At 40.8% G+C, this 23,387-nt stretch overlaps 1 protein-coding gene across 1 annotated transcript; it reads left to right on the forward strand.

Moving 5' to 3' along the window:
- The first annotated feature begins 259 nt into the window (after positions 1 to 259).
- zc4h2 (zinc finger, C4H2 domain containing) lies at positions 260 to 19,600 on the forward strand. Its single transcript, XM_067996672.1, has 5 exons — positions 260 to 394; positions 6,172 to 6,343; positions 10,214 to 10,386; positions 12,243 to 12,405; positions 17,709 to 19,600. Exons 1-5 carry the CDS (start codon positions 342 to 344, stop codon positions 17,820 to 17,822), a joined length of 675 nt encoding a protein of 224 aa, XP_067852773.1. The 5' UTR covers positions 260 to 341; the 3' UTR covers positions 17,823 to 19,600.
- Positions 19,601 to 23,387: the final 3,787 nt, after the last annotated feature.

Here is a 23,387-nt window from a genome sequence, read left to right on the forward strand (position 1 = left end):
CCAATTTAAGAAACCCTCACTCCAAATCGGTGACACTTTATAAATCTGTCGTTATTAAATAAGTGTTTAAAATGAAATGTAACAAATTCACTTAACGAGAGCTTCCTTTTCCCCACTTTCCCTATAAATTCCTGAAGGACAGGAAGTGAGGGATTGTACAAGTCCTGTCGGGAGTGGTAGTTTATACTCGAGAGTTTTCTTTCTGTTTTCAATGGAAATGACTGCAGCTCCCGGCGTCCTGAGCTGTGTGCATGCTCACTGCTTGGTGTGTGAAGCAGCCACAGGGAGAGTTCTTTTGTTAGCATTTTTCAGATTCTTACTGCACATCAACTGGAAGCAACATGACCGACGAGCAGGAGATCATGTGCAAATTGGAAAGCATTAAGGAAATAAGGTGAGGATAAAGTGCTTAAGTGTTCTGTTAATGCATTTCTTTAGCATCAAGAGTGTGGTCTAAACAGTATGTGAGGCTGATGCATTGTACCCATTTGAAATGGTGGTATTCAGTCTAGACTTTGCTCTTAAAAAAAAAGGCTGTGCACATTATTCAATATATACACCTTCAACATGATTAGAATGAATTTGCAGACCTGTCAAAACTCACTCAGAGTAAATATTTAGCTTATTTTGATAGATGTTACTCTTAAACAGAACTCTATTTGTTTCAAATAGGTCTGTGATCTGTTTCGTTCTTAAATCTCATCGAACAGTTCCCCGATGTTGACAGTTCTGCGCGTAGACCTTACCCATTTGGTGTTATTTTCAATCAAATTGCAGTCCGTTATAACCGGTTACTGTTTGGCCACACGAGTAATAGCCGGTGAATTGTCGTGCTTTCTATTGAAACCTTTCGGCTCTAGTCTGTGTATTCTGCCACGCACACTGATTCTATTAGACAAAACATCTTAAGAGTGAACGGAAATAAAATATGCTACAGAAATTGTTGTTTGAAATTTTTAAAAGTCCACGTTAATGAAATGCGTTTAATATTAGAGAAGAGATAAAATGCTAACGCAAATAGTATACTCTGAACACTTGGACGAAGTATGGAAATGCCATTGAACTTTAACACATTGCGTTCTTAGTGGCTTTCAAGAGAAAAATTACATCTTGAGAAGTCATTTGCCATGCTCGTACGAGGCTGTTGAGTAGGTTTATAGTACAGTAATGTTATTCAGGAGGCGAACGTATATATAAAACTGGAGATGTTGAGCTTTCAAAAATGTTAAATGCAGGTGATCTGGTGCTATATAAATGCAACGAATATCTTCAGTAACACCACTCTACAGAATACCCGTCACTTAGAAACTGGCAGGCAAAATGTGTTAGACTAGCTTTTTGTTAACAAGGTAGCAATAAAATGAATGGTCAGAATGATGTGGAGAGGTATGCACTAACATAGAGATTGCCTGATTGAACAGTGATCCGTATTTTGGTGAACATTTTTAGTAGACTGAACATGGCATTGCTCACAGGAAGTTTGGAACTGGAGTGTAGTTTCTGTTGTAATACTATGTACCTGCACTTTACAGAACTTGCTTAAGATGCAAATAACTTTGTTCTTTCCTCCCCACAGACTCTCATTCCCAGTTATTTACATGACAGAATATATTCATTGCTCTAACTCTCTTGTAAACAATTTTACAACACCAAGTTATAGTCCAACAATTTTTATTTGAAATCTACAAGCTTTTGGAGGCTTCCTCCTTCCTCAGGTAAACATTTGATCACCTGGTTAAGTACTGGTTATCAAATGTTTACCTGAGGAAGGAGGAAGCCCAGTCCATCACCGGCATCTCCACATCCTAACTCTCTTGGGTAGACTTGCAGAATTTGCTTAGGATGCAAGGGCTTTATTTAGTTGTTCTTTCCCCTCCAAAACCTTCCTCCTTTTTCTGTTGTTTGCATGATTATGAAATAGACCTTTTCTTCCACAGTGGATTTACAATTGTGAAGCTGTCACAGGTTTAGCAATACCCAAAGAGATTTTTCCCTCTGTCAAGCCTTTATTAACCAGTACTTAACCAGGTGATCATTTGTCATAATCTAGGCCAAGCTGACTAACTCCGGCTGCGATGGCCAAGGTTGGCATCAAAGCACCTTGTAAACGAACTCTTCTTGCCTTTGCACAAATGGTTCCCTCTCAGAATCCTCATACCAAACAATACTGTTAACTCAGAATTTCTATTTAATGGCTTAAACTTAAAACACTGAAAGAAATGATTTCTTTTTCCATTGCCATTTGTGCCTCATAGCAGGTTATTGCAGTACCCCCTGTAATTCCACAGGAGCTGGATGAAAACTACAACTCCCCAGAGTTCCAGACAGAAGGGTAGTTATATGGGAGGAAACTTGTTACAGGCATTTCTAGCATTAAATGACCAAGAGACTTGTTTTCAGAATTCTGTAACTTTTTATGTGTTTATGTTATAAAAATGATTTTTTAGGTGTATAAACCAACCTGAGTGAAGAAAGGAAATGGTAAACGAGAACAACCAATCACATTGACTTTCTGTCCCACGGCTGTGTGATGCCTGAGATGTGTCACACTTTCAGGTGCAGCACCTTTTGAAAGATGTGATTCTATAGGCATGTGCTGGTGTTAAAGTTACCAAACCTTCCTTTATGACTTGTTTGCCAAACTCTCATTGCATTCTCAGCAAACCAAACCTCTACCTCAAAGTCTGATCTGTTGAAAGAGAAGGTGCCAAATTCTTGAGATTAGAAAAATAAAAGTGAGTAGGTGCCCCAATGGCAAAAGGGTAAAGTCACTAGTGGTCACAGTACTAAGCCACCTGGACCAAAAGGTCTCTGGTTCACTTCCTAGTCTGTGCTACGTTAGCTGATCTCGGTTGAGGTAGTGGTTGAGGCACCACTATTGGCTGTGACACCCCTGGGCCAGGGAGGAAAAGAAAATCAGCCTGAGTTCTGATCGCTATCTGTTGACCTATGCTGGGAAGTGCATGAATGTTGGACAAGGATTAGGTTCCACTCTGGTGCCCTCCACAGTTGATTAGCCTGTCAACACTCAATATCAGGGCTCACTCATGAAGAATGGCTGCTTAGCTGAGGTACTGAAAGATGTCCACCATCCCCCCCCCCCCCCCCCCCATAGAACTATGCTGAATAAGATCCAGCCTCTTAAGGAGGAGTGGGGAAATTGGAAAAGTAAGCAGGAAATAATAGATGAGAGTGTACTCTTTTTAATTTACCCTACTTACCGGGTAAGTTCATTTGCTCTACTGCTTCTGTAGTTTGATATATATCTGCTTATTTTTCCCCTATTAAATTCTGTCTCCTTTATAGGCCATGTTCATCCTACTCACTGCCTCTTGATGCTTTTCATACTCATTCTAATATAGTTTTCTCACTTCCCCTAATGAAGGTTTTGACTTTTGGTAGATGTAGATCCACACGTGTAGGGCATCCTCCTTTAGCCACCAGGTCATTGTGGGATCCTCTGTTCTTCATAACATGCATTACAGTTGAGATAAATTGAAAACAGAAAGTAATCTACAGATCATTACACACATCAAAAAGAAAATAAGTAAGTCAGGAGACTGAGTGCCAGATTGAACGTGGACCAGCTGTAATAAAAATATAATGAAGAATGGTGTAAATTATATACATCTGCTGTGGTACATTGCCAAAATCACTTTTAAAATAAATCCCTGAAAAATGAGAATACAAATCTGTGCCTGGAATGAGAAAATACACTTGGGCTTGTTCTGTTTAGTGTACTGGTATTGTGCACAATCTCCATTCATTGTTCTGTGACTGGTCAGTCTTTATTCTTTCCATACAAACCCTAACCTCTTTCCACCACCCCCCCCCCCAATCAATCCCTGTTGTGTCCTAATAGTGAGATTATATACCTCCCCCCAGGGTTTAGTTCTAAAGTACTGGCAGCCCTCTGGTACCCGCCTCATGTGGCCATGCTTCTCATGGCAGTTTAGGCTTGAGGGAAGGAGGGGGAGGGAGAAAGCTGTTGCAGCTGAGCCTGATCCTGTCGTATGCCAAGGTTCTACAGATGCTGGTTGCCCTCTAGGACCTCACTCATTTTTTAAAAATTGAGAAACAAGGGTTTTATAAGACAAAGTTATTTCTTAAGTTATCTTTTGTCCCACTTTTCTCCCCTCCTTTCCTGATGTTGACTATTACATAGAATGTACAGCACAGAAACAGGCCATTTTGCCCAAATGGTCTATGCCAGTGTTTATGCTACACCCAAGCCTCCTCCTCCCACCCTTCTTCGTCCAACCCTATTAACATATCCTGCTATTCCTTTCTCCCTCATGTACTTATCTAGCTTTCCTTTAAATGCATCTATACTATTCACCTCAACTACTCCATCTGGTAGCGAGTTCCACATTCTCACCACTCTCTGGGTAAAGAAGTTTCTCCTGAATTCCCTATTGTATTTATATTAGTGATGATCTTATATTTACGGCCCCTAATTCTGGACTCCCCCACAAGTGGAAAGATCTTCTCTACGTCTACCCTATCAAACCCTTTCATAACCTTAAAGACCTTTATCAGGTCACCCCTCGGCCTTCTCTTTTCTAGAGAAAAGAGTCACAGCTTGTTCAGTCATTCCTGATAGTTATAACCTCTCAGCTCTGGTTTCACCCTGGTAAATCTTTTTTGTACCTTCTCCAGTGCCTCTATATCCTTTTTATTATGTGGAGACCAGAACTGTACACAGTACTCTAAGTGCTGTTGACTATTGCTGGGGTACAGTTCTCCAGGCACAAAACCTTCAGTGCCTAAACCAAGTGGCTGTGGGCCTAGACGGTAAGTGGTGGCAGGCTAATCCCAGGCTAAAACTTGGGCCTTCTGGTCTGAATGGAGTTGTGCTACCTAATGGGCAAGTTATTTCATAAGTTAGTTACTTTCCAAGTAGGTTGTGGATTTTCAAATATGTAAGAATTATGAGGAAAATTACAAATACCTTTTGTAATGAAAATTCTTGCATCCAGTACGTTCATAGCATCGCACTTATCAAAGGCATCACAGCTGGAAGTGTGGCCTCAAAAGTGTCGCATCTCAAAGGTGTTGCACCTCCCAAAGGTCAAGTAAAAAAAAACGTTTGGCTCAAATAAGCACTTATTTTAATGTTAAATAACCAATTTTATAGGTGTGAATTTTTTTTTCAGATTTTTAAAAATACATTTGTTTCCTAATAAATGTAAATGCTTGGGACCTGGGACGCGTTAGAAATTTTACCTGAGTCTTGGATGTTGGGGAGCTTTAGCTAGTATTGACAAATATTGTTTGTGTGAGAGAGATGCATCATGGCAGTAGATTTTCAACCTGCACCTGTGGAACTACAGTACCATGATAGCGAGGCAGAGCATTTACAAGTAACAACTGTGAGGCATCAGTGGCAAAGAAAAAAAATCAATAATAAAGATTTTATTTTTTTCCAATGTTTTATACACTTTAAGCTATTAGTTGAAAACGTTAAAGCTAACTGCAGTGTTTGATTATTTTTATGCCACTGAGGGAGGCTGATTTTTGCACCAAGGCCAGAGGAGGCTATTTATGAGCAGGTCTAAGTGATACAAATCATTTGGCCTATCAAATATGAAAGATAATTAGTAAACAGCATCTTTTTTCTTTGAGACATGCATCAGCACATGTAGCATTCAGAAGTGGGAATTTTATTAATAAATCTATTGAGGTAAAAAATAGTATCTGAAGAACTCCTCTTGAACCTAGAGCAAATCCATTTACCCTGGGCTGAGAGGTGGGGGGGGGAGGCTGCTCCTACCCCCCCCCCCTCTCTCAGCCCAGGGTAGTTGAGGCCTATTGTAGCACCTCAGTTGCTGCCCCTGCTGAGATCAGATAACTTAATGCAGACCAGGAATTGAACCAGGGACTTTCTGGTCTAATCCTAGTCGTACACTATGATCACTATTGGATACGGGACCATGGGAGGAGCATGAGCACATCAGCTTCAATAAAATGGATTTCTTCTAGGTTCAAGAGGAGTTCTTCAGAGACAATTTTTTACCTCAATAGATTTATTAATAAAATTGAATAGTTTTAATATATCAAATGGTAAGTTATTCATAGTCTTGAGGAACCAAATTATGGAGTGGATGTCAGAAAGCAAGTCCTTAGAATTCAGCACCATGTTGCTTTAAACTTGTTTGTACAAAATTGCAGAGCTAAGACGGTGCAAATGGAAAAAATTAAAGCTCGGTTGAAGGCAGAATTTGATGCACTAGAGTCTGAAGAAAGGCACCTGAAAGATTATAAGCACGAAATGGATCTTTTGCTCCAAGAGAAGATGGCTCATGTAGAAGAACTGCGACTGATCCATGCTGATATCAATGTGGTATGTTGAAGGCATATAAGCATATCATTGGTTTTTATTTGGTGAAATATGCAACAGCTTGATTTAAGCTGGAGCTCTTGAGCCTCAAAAGGGGGACAGTGACAAAAATGAGCGTTAAGAGTTAGCATGCTATTGACTTCTTTAATTCTGGTGCATATGGGATTAAAATCCAGCAGAACATGTCCTAGTTTATTTCTGATATAGGGGTGATTTTAAACCCCAAGAACGGGTGTGTTGGGGGCGGGTGGGAGATGAAAACAGTTGTTTTTTGGGTTGCAACTGCAACCTGGCTTTATTTCCGGGTTTAACGTCAGTGCGGAAAAGTACAGGCTTCCCACTGGGAATGCCAAGTCCAAAAATTTTGCGGTCGCGACCCAAAAAAAAATCTATTGTCAACTCCCACCCGCTCCCAACCCACCCGTTCTTGGGGTTTAAAATCACCCCCAGTAGGTCTTTTGTCTTAGCTAGGTGTCCAAGGGAGGGGTCAAACAATTCAGTTTAAACCTCTTGTGGGATTTGTTCAGATTTTTGTTTAGCAGCTTATTTTTGAATTTAACAGACAAGTAATTGGTTTTGATCAATTTCTCCACCTAATTGGTTCAAAGCGGTGAGTGTCTGAAGTATTCGGCCCATTGTGCCTGTGCCAGCTCTTTGAAAGAGCTATCCAATTAGTTCCATTCCCCAGCTCCTTCGCCATAGCCCCATAATTTTTTTTCCTTTCAAATATTTATCCAATTCCCTTTTGAAAGTTATAATTGAATCTGCTTCCACCACCCTTTCAGGCAGTGCATTCCAGATCGTAACAACTCTCTGCGTTAAAAAATGTTTCCTCATGTCGCCTCTAATTCTTTGCCAGTCACCTTAAATCTGTGTCCTCTGGTTACCGACCCTTCTGCCACTGGAAACAGTTTCTCCTTATTTACTCTTATCAAAACCGTTCATGATTTTGAACACCTCTGTCAAATCTCCTCTTAACCTTCTCTGCTCTAAGGAGAACAATCCCAGCTTCTCCAGACTCTCCACATAACTGAAGTCCCTCATCCCTGTTACAATTCTAGTAAATCTCTCCTGCACCCTATCTAAGGCCATGACATGCTTCCCAAAGTGTGGTGCCCATAATTTAACACAGTACTCCAGCTGAGGCCTAACCAGTGTTTTATAAATGTTTAGCATAACTTCCTTGCTTTTGTATTCAATGCCTCTATTAATAAATCCAGGATACTATATGGCTTTTTTAACAGCCTTCTCAGTTTGTCCTGCCACCTTCAAAGATTTGTGTACGCACACCCCCAAGTCTCTATGTTACTGCACCCCCTTTAAAATTGTACCATTAAATTTATATTGCCTCTCCTCATTCTTCCTAACAATATGTATCACTTCACACTTTGTGTTAAATTTCATCTGCCATGTGCCTGCCCATTTCACCAGTCTGTCTCTGTCCTCCTAAAGTCTGTTACTATCCTCCACATTGTTTGCTACATTCCCGAGTTTCGTGGAATCAGGCCAAATAGCTTCCTATGCGGTGAGAAACGAAAATAACTGCCATGTAAGAATACAAAATTCAGCATAGCAGTCGTGACTTTTTTATTTTCTAGTTGTTTGAGGAGATAGCTAAATCTAGTAAGTACTGTAAAATCTATGTTGTATTATTAATACTGTTCAGTTATTCCATTACTATTTAATTTTGTTTCGCAGTTAAAGCCTAAGTAACAGTCTAGTGTTGTGTTACTCTACTGCCTTCCCAAGTCAAATAAGATTAATTGAGAACAGATGATAAAACCAGTAAGCCAAAACAAAGTGAAGAGGGTTCCCTGTTTGATCCTGCAGCAAACTACAAAACCAGAAATTTACCTTGCTATTGAGGCAAGTGAAAGCATTCTCTGGGACATATGTGAAGGTTCATCCTGTGGGAGTGGCTGATACTGAAACCAAATAAATCTAGAGTAAAGAAGTTTAAAACAAAAACTCAAAGCATAACTGGGACTATTGCATTTTAGGATTTAAAACATTTTTTCACGGAAAAGATTTGGTTATTAGTTACCTTTTAAGTGTTGTATTTTGAAACAAAGTGAATTTGCAGAGGTTTAAAAAGCAAAAGGTCGCATCCACTGAGACCAAGGGGCTTTTGAGGTGTTCGTGAGCCAAGTGTTGAATAGATTTCCACAGCGATTGGAACATTAAGCAATTTGCTATCTTGTCTCAGATGGCCTAACAAACATCCACACCTATTATGTGATCCTAGCATGAGATGTCTACTGAGAATATACTCTTGAGAAAGACTTATACTTAATAGGCTGCAGAAAGTAAACCTGGAACGATACTTTCAGAAACCCTGGGCAGCAGAATCAGAGGGCACAGGTTTAGGACACAAAAGGCAACTGTATGACATAGCAATGTTGCAGTGGCCTAGATCATTGTATGTTCAGTGCATCAATGCAAAGTCTTGTACAAGATTGCCAACATTAGGTACCCTTCTGGCTGCTGTGTTGGAACAGTGTTGTGCTGTACGAGTGTCATGCCATATGAGAAGGCACTGAGCAGTGGTAGGCATTCTTTGTACGGAGGGAAGGAAAGTCTGCTGGCATATCTTTGAATGGGGAAAGAGTCGGAGGCACTGCCCTTCCAATTCCTGTGAATGCAGGCAGAGAAAAAGAGAGGAGACTCGTTGGCAGTCAGTTAGTTAGGTCTGGGAAGGGAACCTGGCCTAGTGAGGGGAATCTCGCCCTTACTGAGCCTAGTGCTGTCCAGAACCAAAAGACTGACCATGAAAAGTTAAATGAACCCACTAATAGGAATAGTCTGGCAATTTTTATTATTTTTTTCTTGTTTATGAGGAGGGATCTGAAATTAGGTACGATGACATTTGATTATAACTGTTACTCTGTACATTCATGTGCTGTCTATAAAATAAAGCAGCTTAATAATTTGCCTCATCTCACTAAAGTGTTTTCTATCCACCTGTTGAAAGATTGGAGAAGTACAAGTACAAGTGCAAAAGACACGGTATCCAGTTCAGATTACAAGGGGGTTTTAGTGTTACACCCTGGGTTATGCTATTGTATAGTTAGATATTGGGCAGTATGCTCATATTCCCAAACGTAAGATGTTCAGACTACTTTCATGATGTGTGTTAGGCACAATGTTCAGCACGCCAATACAAGGTCTCGCACCCGACTGTCAACAATAGGCTGTTGGAGTAGTTTAGTGCTGTATGAGTGTCATGCCAAATGAGAAAGCACTGAATAGTGATAGGCATTCCTTATATGGAGGGAAGGAAAATCTATGGGCAAGTCATCTTGGGCCAATCTTGGCTTCTTCCCATGGTGGAAGTTTGGTCAAGTCAAATCACCAATAGACAGTCAGCAACTTGATGACACTCCTATGGCTCATCTGGCTATGGAGGTGAGAAGCTGAGTCATACATACCATGAAGGTCTAAGACTTAATCCTTACCTGTGCTGAGTTAGCTGATGTCATCTCAGGGTGTTAAGATTTGGTTTTAGAGCCCCTGGATTAAACAGTGAATAAAGTAGCATGGATTCCAATTCCTGATGGCTATCCAATGACCCTGTTGGAAAATGCGTGTGTGGCGTCAGGGGAGAGCAAGATGAGACTCAGCTATGGCACCTTGTACAAATGAATATCCCCATAACATTCATTAGGTTCACACATGAAGAATAGCCACCTAGGTAAGATATTGAACGGCTCCCAATGCACGTGGAACCATATCCCAATACCCACTATGAGACAATGACTCTGAGAGAAAAATGGTGGAGGAGGGAAAGAAGTTGATTAGTTTGTTTCAGTTAATAGAGCACCCTTAGTTTTCCATGCACTTCTTCAGCTATGGATCTTTTTTCCCCCTTTGTAGATGGAAAACACAATAAAACAATCTGAAAATGACTTAAATAAACTGCTTGAATCTACAAGACGCCTGCATGAGGAATACAAGCCTCTTAAAGAACATGTGGATGCTTTGAGAATGACTCTGGGTTTGCAACGGTTACCAGACTTGTGTGAGGAAGAAGAAAAGCTTTCCCTTGAGTAAGTACCTTTGATTTGATGGAGTATAATTTTTAGGCATTGACTGTTTCATTCATTCATTGAAGGTTAAAAGCACAATTCCAATGTGAAATGGGTTTGGGTAGTCTTGATCCAAAGTACAGTAGGCATGGGCCCACAGCAAAAAAAACTCTCGAGTTGGCAGTCTCACTCCAGAAACCAAGTATGGCTGGTGTGAGAAGTGGGAAAATGTTACACTGCTGCAGTAGGATGGAGTGCTTTTCTTAAGTTATTTGAGGTGGATTTCTCCACTGCCTCTGTGCTGTCAGACTACTTGTCCGACATCCAATCTTGGATGAGCTGCAATTTCTACTGGTTAAACACCCGGAAGACCGAAGCCATCATCTTCGGCCTCCGTCACAAGTTCCATACCTTTGCCAGAAATTCCATCCTTCTTCCCAGCAACTATCTCAGACAGAACCAGACTGTTTGTAACCTTAGTGTCCTATTTGACCCCCAAGTTGAGCTCTGACCTCATATGCTGTCCATTACAAAGATCGCCTACTTTCACCTCCGGAACATCACCAACCCACGCCCCTACCTCAGCCCATCTGCTGCTGAATCTCATTCATGCCTTTGTCATCGTGTCTTGACTATTATAATGCTCTCTTGGCTAGCCTCCCATTCCCCACCCTCCATAAACTTCAGCTCATCTATAACTCTGATGCCTGTATCCTATCCCGCACCAAGTCTCGTTCACCCATCACCCCTGTGTTGACTGACCTACATTGAATCCCGGTCCCCCAATGCCTCAAATTTCTTCATGGTCTTGCCCCATCCTATTTCTCTAACCCCTCCAGCCCTAAACCTCCACGTCCCCTCCCCCCCCAAACTCTCTGTTACTCTGAGTCTGGCCTCCTCTGTTGGCCACCCCTCCCCCCTTGGTCGCCTCACATTGGCAGCCATGTCTTCAACAGCCTAGGCCCTATGCTGTGGAATTCCCTTCCGAAATACCTCCACTTCCCTGTCATTTTAAGCCACTCCTTAAAACCCACCTCTTTGACTAGATTTTGATCACCCTGGTCAGCTCAGCATCCACTCTTTTTTGATTACGCCTCTATGAAATATCTTGGGACATTTTTCTGTGTTTAAGGCACTATATTCTATTGTTAGTGGACAGACTAAAGGTAGAAAGCTAGTCCACAGTATACAGTTACGTTATTGTACTGTGCCATAAAGCAGTGGAATCTGAGCCTATGCTCACAATCCCCTCAAATGCTCCTTAATGGCTTAGTAAGTAGAGGCATTGCTTAGTGTGATATTAACCGAAACAGATGAGAAACTCCCAGGTCCAATTTCAAGTCTGTGCTGAGTTAGCTGATCTCGGCCAGGATAGCAGTTGGAACATTATAATCTGCTTCAATGCCCTTGGCATAAGGGAGGGAAAAACCATGGTTCCTGTTTCTGATTGCTAGCCACGCTGGTAAGCACACATGTGGACTTTGGTCAAGGACAGGATCAGGCCCAGCTGTGATGCCCTCTGAATAGGTTGTCAATGCTCACTGTCTAGGCTCTCAGCTGAAGAATGGTCTCTTGGGTAAGGCACTGGAGGATTGCCAGCAGTCATAGAAATGTATCGCAGCAGGAATTTGTGTCTTCAGGAGAAAGTGGGTGAATTTGGCTTTGGAAAGTTAAATGTCCAGTGTTTTTGGATTTCCCAGGTGTGGAAGATGAAACATTAAATAATGCAAGATAGCAACACAAGAATTGCTGTTATTAATAACTGTCTGATTAGGTGATCGCTAACTTTTTAATCTTGTACTAACCTCTGACATTACCCGAGGGCCACTTGTTTAACAATGTTAGTCAGTAAGAATTTCAATGTTTTTGCTGTTTAGTTACTTTGAGAAGCAGAAAGCAGAATGGCAGACAGAGCCTCAGGAACCACCTATCCCAGAGTCACTTGCAGCAGCCGCAGCTGCTGCTCAGCAACTCCAGGTGGCCAGGAAACAGGACGCTCGGCAAACAGCCACGTTCCGGCAGCAACCACCTCCTATGAAGGTAAAGATGATAAAAGTTTGTCATGACCTTATAATAAAATGTCTAAAGCCATTATTCAAATTCTGTCTCGCATTGCAGCTATTCTGTCACTTTTATATTGTGGAAAGCAGAGGTATACTGCACCAAAGTGACGTGTGAACCCCCCACCCACCCGACCCCTCCAGAAGGCCATCTCGCACCTCTTTGAGCTTGGCTGCAGCAAAACTCCTGTCCAGTGCAAAGCCACATTTTAAAAATGCCTAGGCTGTACATTGAATTGCCTGGAAATTTTAAAACTTTGAATGTTTTTGTTAGGGCAAAGCGAACACATCCACTGCACTCTCTTAAGTAAAAAAAAATAGTCGCTGGGAGTGGAGCAACATGGGTCTGTTGCAACTTGTGCTGGTCAGATTGGTTAGTCTGCAATATAGTGAAGGTGTGCCAACTGCTTATTATAGATGGCAAATACCAGCGTCAAATCGGAAGCTGCAGTATAATTATAGCCTTAGACCTGTATTGAAAAGAATTTTCAAGTTATGATTTTCCTATAATTTTACGCAAAGGACATTAAAGAATTTTCTGCATCTTGCATTTTAAACACTAATAATGTTAATGTGTTATTAGTCTATTAGTTAACAATGGAGCACCTGCTTTCTTTATGTTGTGCAATGTGAATTAATTGTGTGGTTGATAGTTGACATCCTATTCCATGCTGTGATGTGCACTGCTTCGTTAAGCCACTGAATGGGTTCTGACCAAACAATCCACCAAATGATGACAAATTAAAACATTTATTAATTTTTCTCCCCTTCTCCCTCCTCTTTTGAAAGTGCTAACTCATGCTGGAGTATTGGTCCATAACCATGGAGTCCAGCTCAAAGGACCATTTTTCAACTGTGAGTCTACACAGCAGCAGGCTACTTGATCCTGGAGAGCATCGGTGTCCAATTTTGAGCTCACCCAATTTCCACATTCCTGCACTCGCCAGCAGGACTCGTTGGATATTAAGTGGGAACCCTGGGTGATATTCATCCTCTATAGTCTGGGGTACTGAGGCCAATTGTCACATACCAAGACCCCCCTGGCTCAGCTCAGCATAGTCCAGGAATCAAATCTAAGGCCTTCTGGTTTGCATGGCTTCATGCTACACTATGCATGCTCCTACCCACTACACCATCAAGACAACTCTAAAATAAAACATTCAACTTAAAACGATCAGTATATGGGAAAAATACACTTATTATGGTTATAACAGAAATTGTTACTAAGATTTGACAGTGAATACTTGCGATCACATGATCAATCAGGGTGATGAAGGCTACTTAGCACATCCCATCTCATCCATCTAGAAAGGACCCCAGTTTCCCCGATCACAGTACTCGACTGTTTATTTAATGATTACAGGGTTTTGTTTGCACTGTCTTCCAAAGAAGTCCATTTTGCGTGTTGGATATTCTTTAATGTCCAAGATTTCTCAGTGAAGGATAGCACATCCAAAAACTGCATTTCTTGACCAATAAAGATTGATCAGTACTGCTATTGCCCTGTCTGAACAAGTTTTCTGAACAACCATTGAATTAGAGCAAATAGGGAAAAGGTGTACAGAAACTTGAAAATGAGAGGCCATCCAAGTTTCCATAGTGAAGTTTCTTTTGTTGTGGAGCAAATACTTGGAAGTTGGTTGTTACCCAAGAGGCAAAGAGGTCCAACTTGGTGAACTCCCAACTCTGGAATCTTTTTGAATCACCATGAAGTGAGATCAGTGAAGTGACGAGGTGCATCTGCAGTCGTCTTATAGATTTCCTCTAGGTATTAGGTAGAAAGAGTATTATACAAATGGAGACACTAATGATCCAGGGGCTTGAATCCATGACATTCTGACGCTGAGGTGAGAGTGCTATCACTGAGCCAAGGCTGACACCCAGAAAACGTCTTTGAGGATCTAATTCACTTCTAGTAGTGACAGCAGAGTTCTTTTAAAATACCCTTGGAAGCTTGCCTAAGAAACTCTATGGACTGAAACATAGGAGATGCCCGAAGGCTAGATGATGAAACACAAGAGGTAGGTGAGACGTAGCAGGCTTGATGCAGCCAAGGGAGTCATGTCATCATCAGCCTGGGGACGATGAATTTACACTACCTTTTTATTTGTGAAGTGCAGGACCGATCGGTGATGTCTTGAATTTGTTTTTTAAAGTAATGAGATTTGCATGACAGTTTTTGCTTTGGGCTTTAATACTTCAACAACAACAAATTGCATTTGTATAGCGCCTATTAAAGTAAAAAATCCCAAAGCACTTTGCAGACGAGTGTACAGAAAATAGATGCTGAGAAAAGGAAAGATTAGAAGAGGTGACGTTAAGTTTGGTTGAAGAAATTGGTTTTTAAAGGAGGAAACAGAGGGGCATAGAGGTTTACAGAGAGAATATAGGTGGTTGAAGGCTGTACACTAATGGTGAGGTGAAGGGAGAGATGGAGGAATAGATTGTGTGTGGGAGCAATATAGGACTGTAGGAGTTTATAGAGTTAGTGGGCAAGGCAATCGAGGGATTTAAAGACAAGAACGAAGATTTTAAATTTAAATCACTGGGGGATAGGGAGCGAATGTAGGTCATTGTGAACTGGGATGATGGGCAAGGTGGACTTAGTGTGGGGCAGGATAAATGTAGCAGAGTTTTGGACAAGTTGGAATTAGTTGAAGATGGGAGGCCAGCAAGGAGAGTGATGTAGTTGAGTCTGGAAGTGATGAAGGCATGGATAAGGATTTCAACAGCAGTGTTGTAGAGGTGGAAATAAGAGGCCTTTGTGATGAAAAGGATTTGGGATCTGAAACTCAGCTAATGATCGAACAGGACATCCAGGTGCGAACAGTGTGGTTCAGCTTGAGACACTGAGAGCATCATGTAGATGAGGAAGAGGAGGATAAATCCGTGGACTCTGGAAATGGTGATGTGCAGGAGTAAATAGAAGCCATTGATGGAGATGCTCTGACTGGATAGGTAGGACTGAAACAATTTGAGGGCAGTCTTGAAGAGCTGAACAGCAAAGGAGAGGCATTGGAGGAGAATTGTATAGTCAACTGTATCAAATGCTATGGAGTGGTCGAGAAGTACAAGGAGGATAAGGGCATCACAGTCACAGAGGGTCTTGCTTGTGACTTTGGTTAGGATCATCTCTGTACTGAGAAGGGAAAAGGAAACTGTATGGGAGAGGAAAGGGATGGACATGGGTAGTAGTTGGCAAGTATGGAAGAGCAATGGTGGAGTTTTGGAGTTGGGGTGATAATGGCAGATTTGAAGGGGAGATGATCAGTGCAGTGAGGATTGAGAGAACAAGAACAAACACAGTTGACAAAGCAAGCTAGCAAGGAGGTCGGAAAGGGAAGACGAGTAGTCAGGAATTGAATCATAGAATCATAGAAATTTATGGCACAGAAGGAGGCGCCATTCGGCCTATCATGTCTGTGTGGCTGAAGAAGAGCTATCTAGCCTAATCCCACTTTCCAGCTTTTGGTCCATAGCCTTGTAGGTTACAGCACTTCAAGGGCACATCCAAGTATTTCTTAGATGCAATGAGGGTTTCTGCCTCTATCGCCCTTTCAGGTAGTGAGTTCCAGACCCCCTCCACCCTCTGGGTGAAAATAATTCTCCTCCGCTCCCCTCTAATCCTTCTGCCAATTCCTTTAAATCTATGCTCCTGCTTATTGACCTCTCTGCTAAAAGAAGTAGGTCCTTCCTATCCAATCTATCTAGGCCCCTCATAATTTTATACACCTCAATTAAATCTCCCCTCAGCCTCCTCTGTTCCAAAGAAAACAATCCCAGTCTATCCAATCTTTCCTCATAGCTAAAATGCTCCAGTCCTGGCAACATCCTCGTAAATCTCCTCTGTACCCTCTCTAGTGCAATCACATCTTTCACATGTGGTGACCAGAACTGTATGCAGTTCTCTAGCTGTGGCCTAACTAGTGTTTTATACAGTTCTAGCATAATCGCCCTGCTTTTATATTTGGAAGGAGGTGAACATGAACATTAGAGGACGTAGATGCCCGATGAAAAGGCATGACTTTAAAGATGACTAAAATCAGATTAGTATCAACATACATTGGAAAATGTGTCAATAGGAAAATTATATGTACTTCACCGAAGAGTTTAAATTTGATTTTTCATGCCATTGAAGTCAATTTTGAGGTAATCACTGCTGAAGATGAATCTCCAGAAGCTAATTTAGGTGCATTTAATATTCTATACATATCAGGATGAGTGCCCTTTTTATGTTTTTGTGGTGTCCTTGCTTTCATTATCTAGCAAAGATCCTTCGTGTTCTATCTTTATGGGTACATTTTTTTTGTTTTAGATTTTTTCCTAAATTGGCATAAGGTTTTTTTTCCCTCTCAGGAGATTACAGGCAGGAAGGGATGGGTTTAAAGGTTTGTGTAGGTTGCACCATAGTGGGTCAAAGAGGCTTGATGGACAGGCTGGCCTTTTCCTGTCCTTTATCATATGTTCATATTTTGAACATCCTAGACAGGATGGCATCTTAACATTGTGATCTGAAGGCAGGCATTTGATACATAGATCTGCCAGTCACTGAGAAAAGACTTTGGCAGCTTTCATGATGTTTAAACCCTTTTTTTGTAGGGATTGACCAAGCCATAATATGTTTTTTTTCTTCTATCCTAAAACAACAGGTATGTTTTGACAAACTTGTCAGGAAAAGAATATATGCTTAACTTGTAGCTAGGTTGAATAGTGAGGAATGTGAGTGGGTGACATCAAGTAATGTGACTCAATACTAGAGCTGGAGAAAATGAACTGGCCACCGGGGACTGATTGATTGGTTTTTTGTAGAGGCTAGCCATTACGTATTGACAACTTCGACATTATGGTCTTCCAGTTGCCTACGTGATTCCCTAGGATCAATAGGACAAGGGATAGACTCCTGCTGTGTGTGCGTGTGTAGAATACAGAATGAAGAAGAATGGTAGGAGTGAAATTTTTGTGGTATGCTCACTTGAACTGAAAAACACCCAGTAGTACAATTATAGGTTTAGTCCTTTGATACTTGGATTATGTCTGGAGAAAGGATTTAGAGCTGATGACACTGAAGTGTTGGTGATTACAAGTCTGTTGCAAATGGTAGCAGTGATGGGGTCAATTTGAGGTGAGTTAAGATTATTGCATACATTACATCATGTGGTTTAAGTGCATTTTTTTATATATAAGTATATTAGCAACAGCTCTGCTAAATAGCAACACTGATTCTATCATATCAATGTCTATATTGCTCTGTGTAAAGAAGTTAACCTATCTTTGTGTCCACAGGCTTGTTTGTCATGTCATCAACAAATCCATCGGAATGCACCTATCTGCCCTCTTTGCAAAGCAAAAAGCAGGTCTCGTAATCCTAAAAAACCGAAGAGAAAGCAAGATGAATAATAACTCCATCAAAATGTGCACAAATTAACTAAAGTTTAAATGTGGCAATGTTACTCAAGCGCAAACTCAAGTGTTATGTAGTTGTTTTATATTTTAATGTGTTGTAAGCACAAAGCTGTATTTTGCTTTTAGAAAAATAAATCTTTCTTGTGCCAATAGCAACTTATCCAAAAAATGTATTTCAGATATTATAGAATAGAATTTGTCAAATTGTTTAAATATGAAAGGTAATGGATGGATATTTAATTACCAGAAGGGAAAATACTGAAAGTAGTGTATGGAATACTATTTGAACTGAAATGTTAGAAAAATGGTCCACATGGTGTACTGAGTTTGTAGATGTACATTAAGCCATACCACGGTTGAATGGTTGTGTAATTTGCTGAAGAGCAAGTCTACTAAATTAATCACATCAAAAGCTGTGCATTATTTACCACTTTTGGAAAAGCAAGCATTTGTTACTACAAGGGAACCAAAAGCTATTTTGATATTCCTCTCGGGCTACAGTTCCACGAGTGTCAGGTGCTCTCCGGTACCTTGTCCAAATAGCTATTCTTATGTGAACCAGTGTGTGTTGCCGGACTATTTGACTGGGGGCATTATTGCTGAACCTGATTCTATACACATGCTTACTTTCCAACAGGGCTCACTGGATGTAGGAACATTATTATTTCTCCCCATCTCAGTTCAAGAATGGTAAGGCCAGCTGACACCCTAGCTGAGAATCAAACCTGGGACTTCTTCAGCTACAGATTAGCTATCCCTAATGTTGACCCATGAACCACTCACAGGAAGCAAATTTGTAGTAGGAAACTTCTCCCCAGATCCACTTGAGGTAGAACTCCAGTGAGATGCTCCTAATAACAGCCAAGGACCAACATAATTTCATACTAATCATGCTGCACAAATTTGAGCACTCTGCTTCAAACCTACTATTTTACTTTATGGAGTATAGCCTAGAAATTATGCAATGTCATATTAGCAAATGACTGCTTAACGTATGAAATTAAGGTGTCAGTCTTGGTTCAGTGGTAGAACACTCACATCTGAGTCAGATGCTTGTGGGTCAAACTCGACTCCAGAGACGTGAGCACATAATCTAGACTGTCACTTCAGCGCAGTAGTAAGGGAGTGCTGTACGGTTGGAGGTGCAGTCTTTAAGATGAGACGTTAAACCAAGGCTCTTCTCAGGTGGATGCCATGACACTATTTCAAGAAGAGCAGGGGAGTTTTCCTGGTGCCCTGGTCAATATTTTTCCTTGAACCAACAACACTAAAAGAGGTAATTTATCTGATTGCTGTTGTGGGACCTTGCTGTGTACAAATTGCTGTTGCACTTCCTTACATTACAACAGTGACTACACTTCAAAAGTATTTCATTTTCTGTGAAGCACTTTGGGACATCCTGAGGGTGTGAAAGGTGCTATATAAATGCATTTTGTTCTTTCTATTACTTTAATATTTTAACAAATTTAAATACTAAGCAGGAGAATTTCATATGACTACATTGAGTGTTTTTATAGTAATATTGCACAGCATAATTTCTAGGCTTATGAGAGTAGCAAAATAATATTAATTGTCCAAATAGTTCAACTAAATGTGAGAAATGATCACATTGCTATGTGCCTTTTTATTAATTTACAGAGAAACACAATGTTTATCTGCATTTTGAAGGCATTTATCTAAATTCCATGCTACATCCTCACCTGTACATAATATTCTGTGGTGCAAAATACCCTGTGTTTTTTCATGAAATAAAACAATAAGATTCAATTATAATAAAATAATCAGTTTGTTGCTCTTTAAATCAGTAAATATACCTTCTTCATATTTCTGTTTTATGGTCCTTTTTCACAAGATAGATACAGATAAGGAAACTCATTTGACCCATTCTAGCTTATCTATCCAGGGGAAAAAAACTAATTTTTTCTCCCCAATTCCCCCAATCACTGCATCCAGCTGTTTAAGATTGCATATTTTGTCTCCATCACCATATCTGGAAACCAAGTCCATTTGTTGGTCACTCTTTCAAGAAAATACCTGTCCTAAATTTACATTTTGCCAGTTTGAACATATCCACCCCCTTGTCCTACTGTTAAGTTTAATTTGAAGTAATATTTCATTTTTACCATTTCTGTATTGTTTATCATCCTATATACATCTGAGGTGTGCTCTTGGTCCCTTTTCAAGACTATAAAACCCAAGGCCAGAAATTCGATTAGGCCGTGCCTGTTTTTTGGGCGTTAAATGGGCACGTAAGTGTCCATTATGGTGGGCAGGAACTGCATGCTCATTACGACCCTTCACCAGTGCTATTTAAAGGGATTATGCAGTACTTAAAGGTTTGTTGCTGGTTTGTCATTACAGGCTGCTGGTAACACTATATAAATGCAACTTCTTTCCACCACAATGTTGACACCACAACAAGCATTCCTAGAAATAACCTTTTAACCAGGAGAAAGAAATGTTTATCTGCAGGGCAGAATAAAATTTTGAGGGAAATCGGCCTCTTCGGCCACTTTACCATTCTAGTCAGCAGGGATTGAGAAATTGTGCCCAACAGGACATCCGGCATATAATTCCCAGGTTTTGATTTACTACCCTTAAGTATGGGCCTCTCTCCAGCCCATGGAAACATTCCCAGACCTCAACAAGCAATAAAATATGTAAGCCAGCAGCTGACATAACGCAGTCCCTATTTCTTTTAGTACTCTAGGGTGAATACCATCAGGGCAGGAAGCCCGATCTGCCTTAACCCTAATCCTATCCAGAACCATTGACTTCATTGGGTTCAATTTGAGCATCACCTCTATCAATCAGCACCGGCAGTGCGGCGTTATCTTCAGTAGTGAAAACAGATGCAAAGTTAACATTTAATGGGCCAGAATTTACTGTGAGTGACATTTGTTAGACATGCCCATGCCCGTATACTCTCCATGAACTTTTGCGCTGGAAGTTACAGTAAGTTAGGGATCCAAACACCGCAGCACCCTCTATAGGGCATCTAGGACCTGTCTCTCCTTAACCGATCAGATTGAAGAATCGTTAATAAGCAGCGCAGAGTCTGAAACAGGAAGTGTAAATTAGAATAGTGAATTCAATGTCGAATCAGGTACAGAAAGAGAAATAGAGGGAAAGAAAGATTGGATTAAGAGAGAGAAAAAAGAGACAGAAAAAGTAAAAAAAAATATTTAAATTTTATTTTTAAAAAAAAATCTCCAACAACAATTCAAAGCTGAAGGAATGAGCTGAAGGAATTTACACACTTGTCAAAGTTAATTTTCAGTGCCAGAGAGGTTGTTTGGCAGTAATTAAGACTTACCATGTCGTTAAAAGGGTTCTTAGACTGGAATGGACAAGCCCTAACTGTGGCGAGTATAGTCTGTATCTACCGTATCTACAGGATTTCATGCCATTCATTGTATTTGAATGGTGAGTCAGACAGCAAGATGCCGTTTTTGCGAAGCTGGTAGAGGGGCAGCGCATCTCATTCTGCAGCTACCGGATTTCCGCTATTAGCCTCACTGTTATTTTCACGGTAGACTCTAGGTCAATATCACAGCTATATCCTGGGACTCCACCCAAATTTGCCCTGCAGAATTTTTCAAAGGCTCTATGTGATCCTTGATCACTCTCTGATTCCTAACATAACTAAAAAAAGGGCCTGCTATCACTGTTACATATATCCATAATCTTCTTTTCCATTGCTCTTTTGATCAATCAGAAAGCAGATTTTGTTACTCTCAACTGAGTCTTTTACTTATCCCTATTCTCTTGACAGCTGTTTTCCTCATATCTGGTAAAATACTTCAACCATCACCATTAAGACGTTTTAGTTTTGTTTTACCATGTAGCCTCCTTTTAATCTGAGGGACATATGTGGCTTCCTTGACCATAAGTGTGTCTTTAAAAGCATTCCATTTTCACATGTACTGCAGTTACCCCTACCTGGTATAATCTCCCAATCAACCGTACGCAAATCCTCTTTCATTTTCACAAATTTAGCCCTCCTATAATCTGGCACTAGGTAAAGATTAAACCTTCTATGAGACAATTTATTCAGTGCCTTTTGAAAATCCATATACATAACATCTGTTGCATTCCCTTTATCTATCCAATTGGCCACTTCTTCAAACAACTCTCAAATTTGTCAAACACAACTCTCCTTTTAAAGATTCATGCTGCCTGGTCTTGATTAACCCATGCATTTCTAAATGCTCACTAATTTAATCTGGAATTATAGATTCTAAGAGTTTGCCTACAACTGACATTAGACTGACTGATCTATAGTTTCCTGGTTTATTCCTCCTCCCTTCTTGAACAGGAGCATTGCATTGGCTACCATCCAGTCCCCTGGCACAATTTACATACATAGAATTATAGAATCATAGAAAATTTACGGCACAGAAGGAGGCCATTCAGCCCATTGTATCCGCGTTGGCCAAAAATGAGCCACCCAACCTAATCCCACTTTCCAGCGCTTTGCCCATAGCTTTGTAGGTCATGGCACTTCAGGTGCACATCCAGGTACTTTTTAAATGAGTTGAGGGTTTCTGCCTCTATTATCCTTTCAGGCAGTGAGTTCCAGACCCCTACCACCCTCTGGGTGAAAAAGTTTTTCCTCAGCTCCCCTCTGTTCCTTCTACCAATCACTTTAAATCTATGCCACCTGGTTATTGACCTCTCTGCTAAGGGAAATAGGTCCTTCCTATTCACTCTTTCTAGGCCCCTCATAATTTTGTACATCTCAATTAAATCACCCCTCAGCCTCCTCTGTTCCAAAGAGAACAACCCCACCATACGTAAAGAGGATTGTAGAATTTTAGTCAGAGCCTCCGCTATCTCCTCTCTGATTTTCTTCAACAAATCGCAGGCCATCCCTACTTTACGTGGGATCAGAGCTTAGGATATCACCGAGCTGTATGAATTCTGGAGTTATGGCTCTCAAGTCAAAGCCCAAGCTTGTCAAGTCTAGCTGTGACAGATTCCTGTACATTTGCCTGAGTTACACATTTAATGAGAGAAAGCTGAGTCAACTTTTGATTCCTGTATCCTTGGAGGCTTTCCAACAGATGCTGTGAAGTAGCAGCTCATTTCACGATGCTCTGCCGTTGTGAAAATCCTTCACACGTTGCTGCGGAGTGGTTGGAGGTCCGCTGCTGCACACTTGTCAATGTTCTGTGCTCAGTACTGTCCCAAAAGAGGGCCTTTTGGTCATTCATCAACTATGTTCTGAAGGCAGGTCCTGTAAGGTACTCAACTGAGGAACCTCTCAGGCTTAAAGACTGAGCAGTTGTTTCCTATTCCCCTGATGCTATCTCTAGTTGCTCCTCCTCACATGTGATCTGTATTTCACCGAATGTTCCCTACTCAAATTTACAAACTAAATGATCTGTCATGGTGCTTGTGGCAGGTGGATTGTGTGAACGAAATGTGTGAAATGCTACCAGCTGTTCCTGCCTAATTTTGGGAAGAGTCTATAGGAGGGGAAAAGGAAGATGAATTACAATGTCATTCAGGATGGAATGTCCTGTCCCTGACTCTTAAGGCCTGATTTTAAAGGGG

The sequence above is a fragment of the Heptranchias perlo genome, chromosome 15 (assembly GCF_035084215.1).
Source record: "Heptranchias perlo isolate sHepPer1 chromosome 15, sHepPer1.hap1, whole genome shotgun sequence".
Classification (NCBI taxonomy): Eukaryota; Metazoa; Chordata; class Chondrichthyes; order Hexanchiformes; family Hexanchidae; genus Heptranchias; species Heptranchias perlo.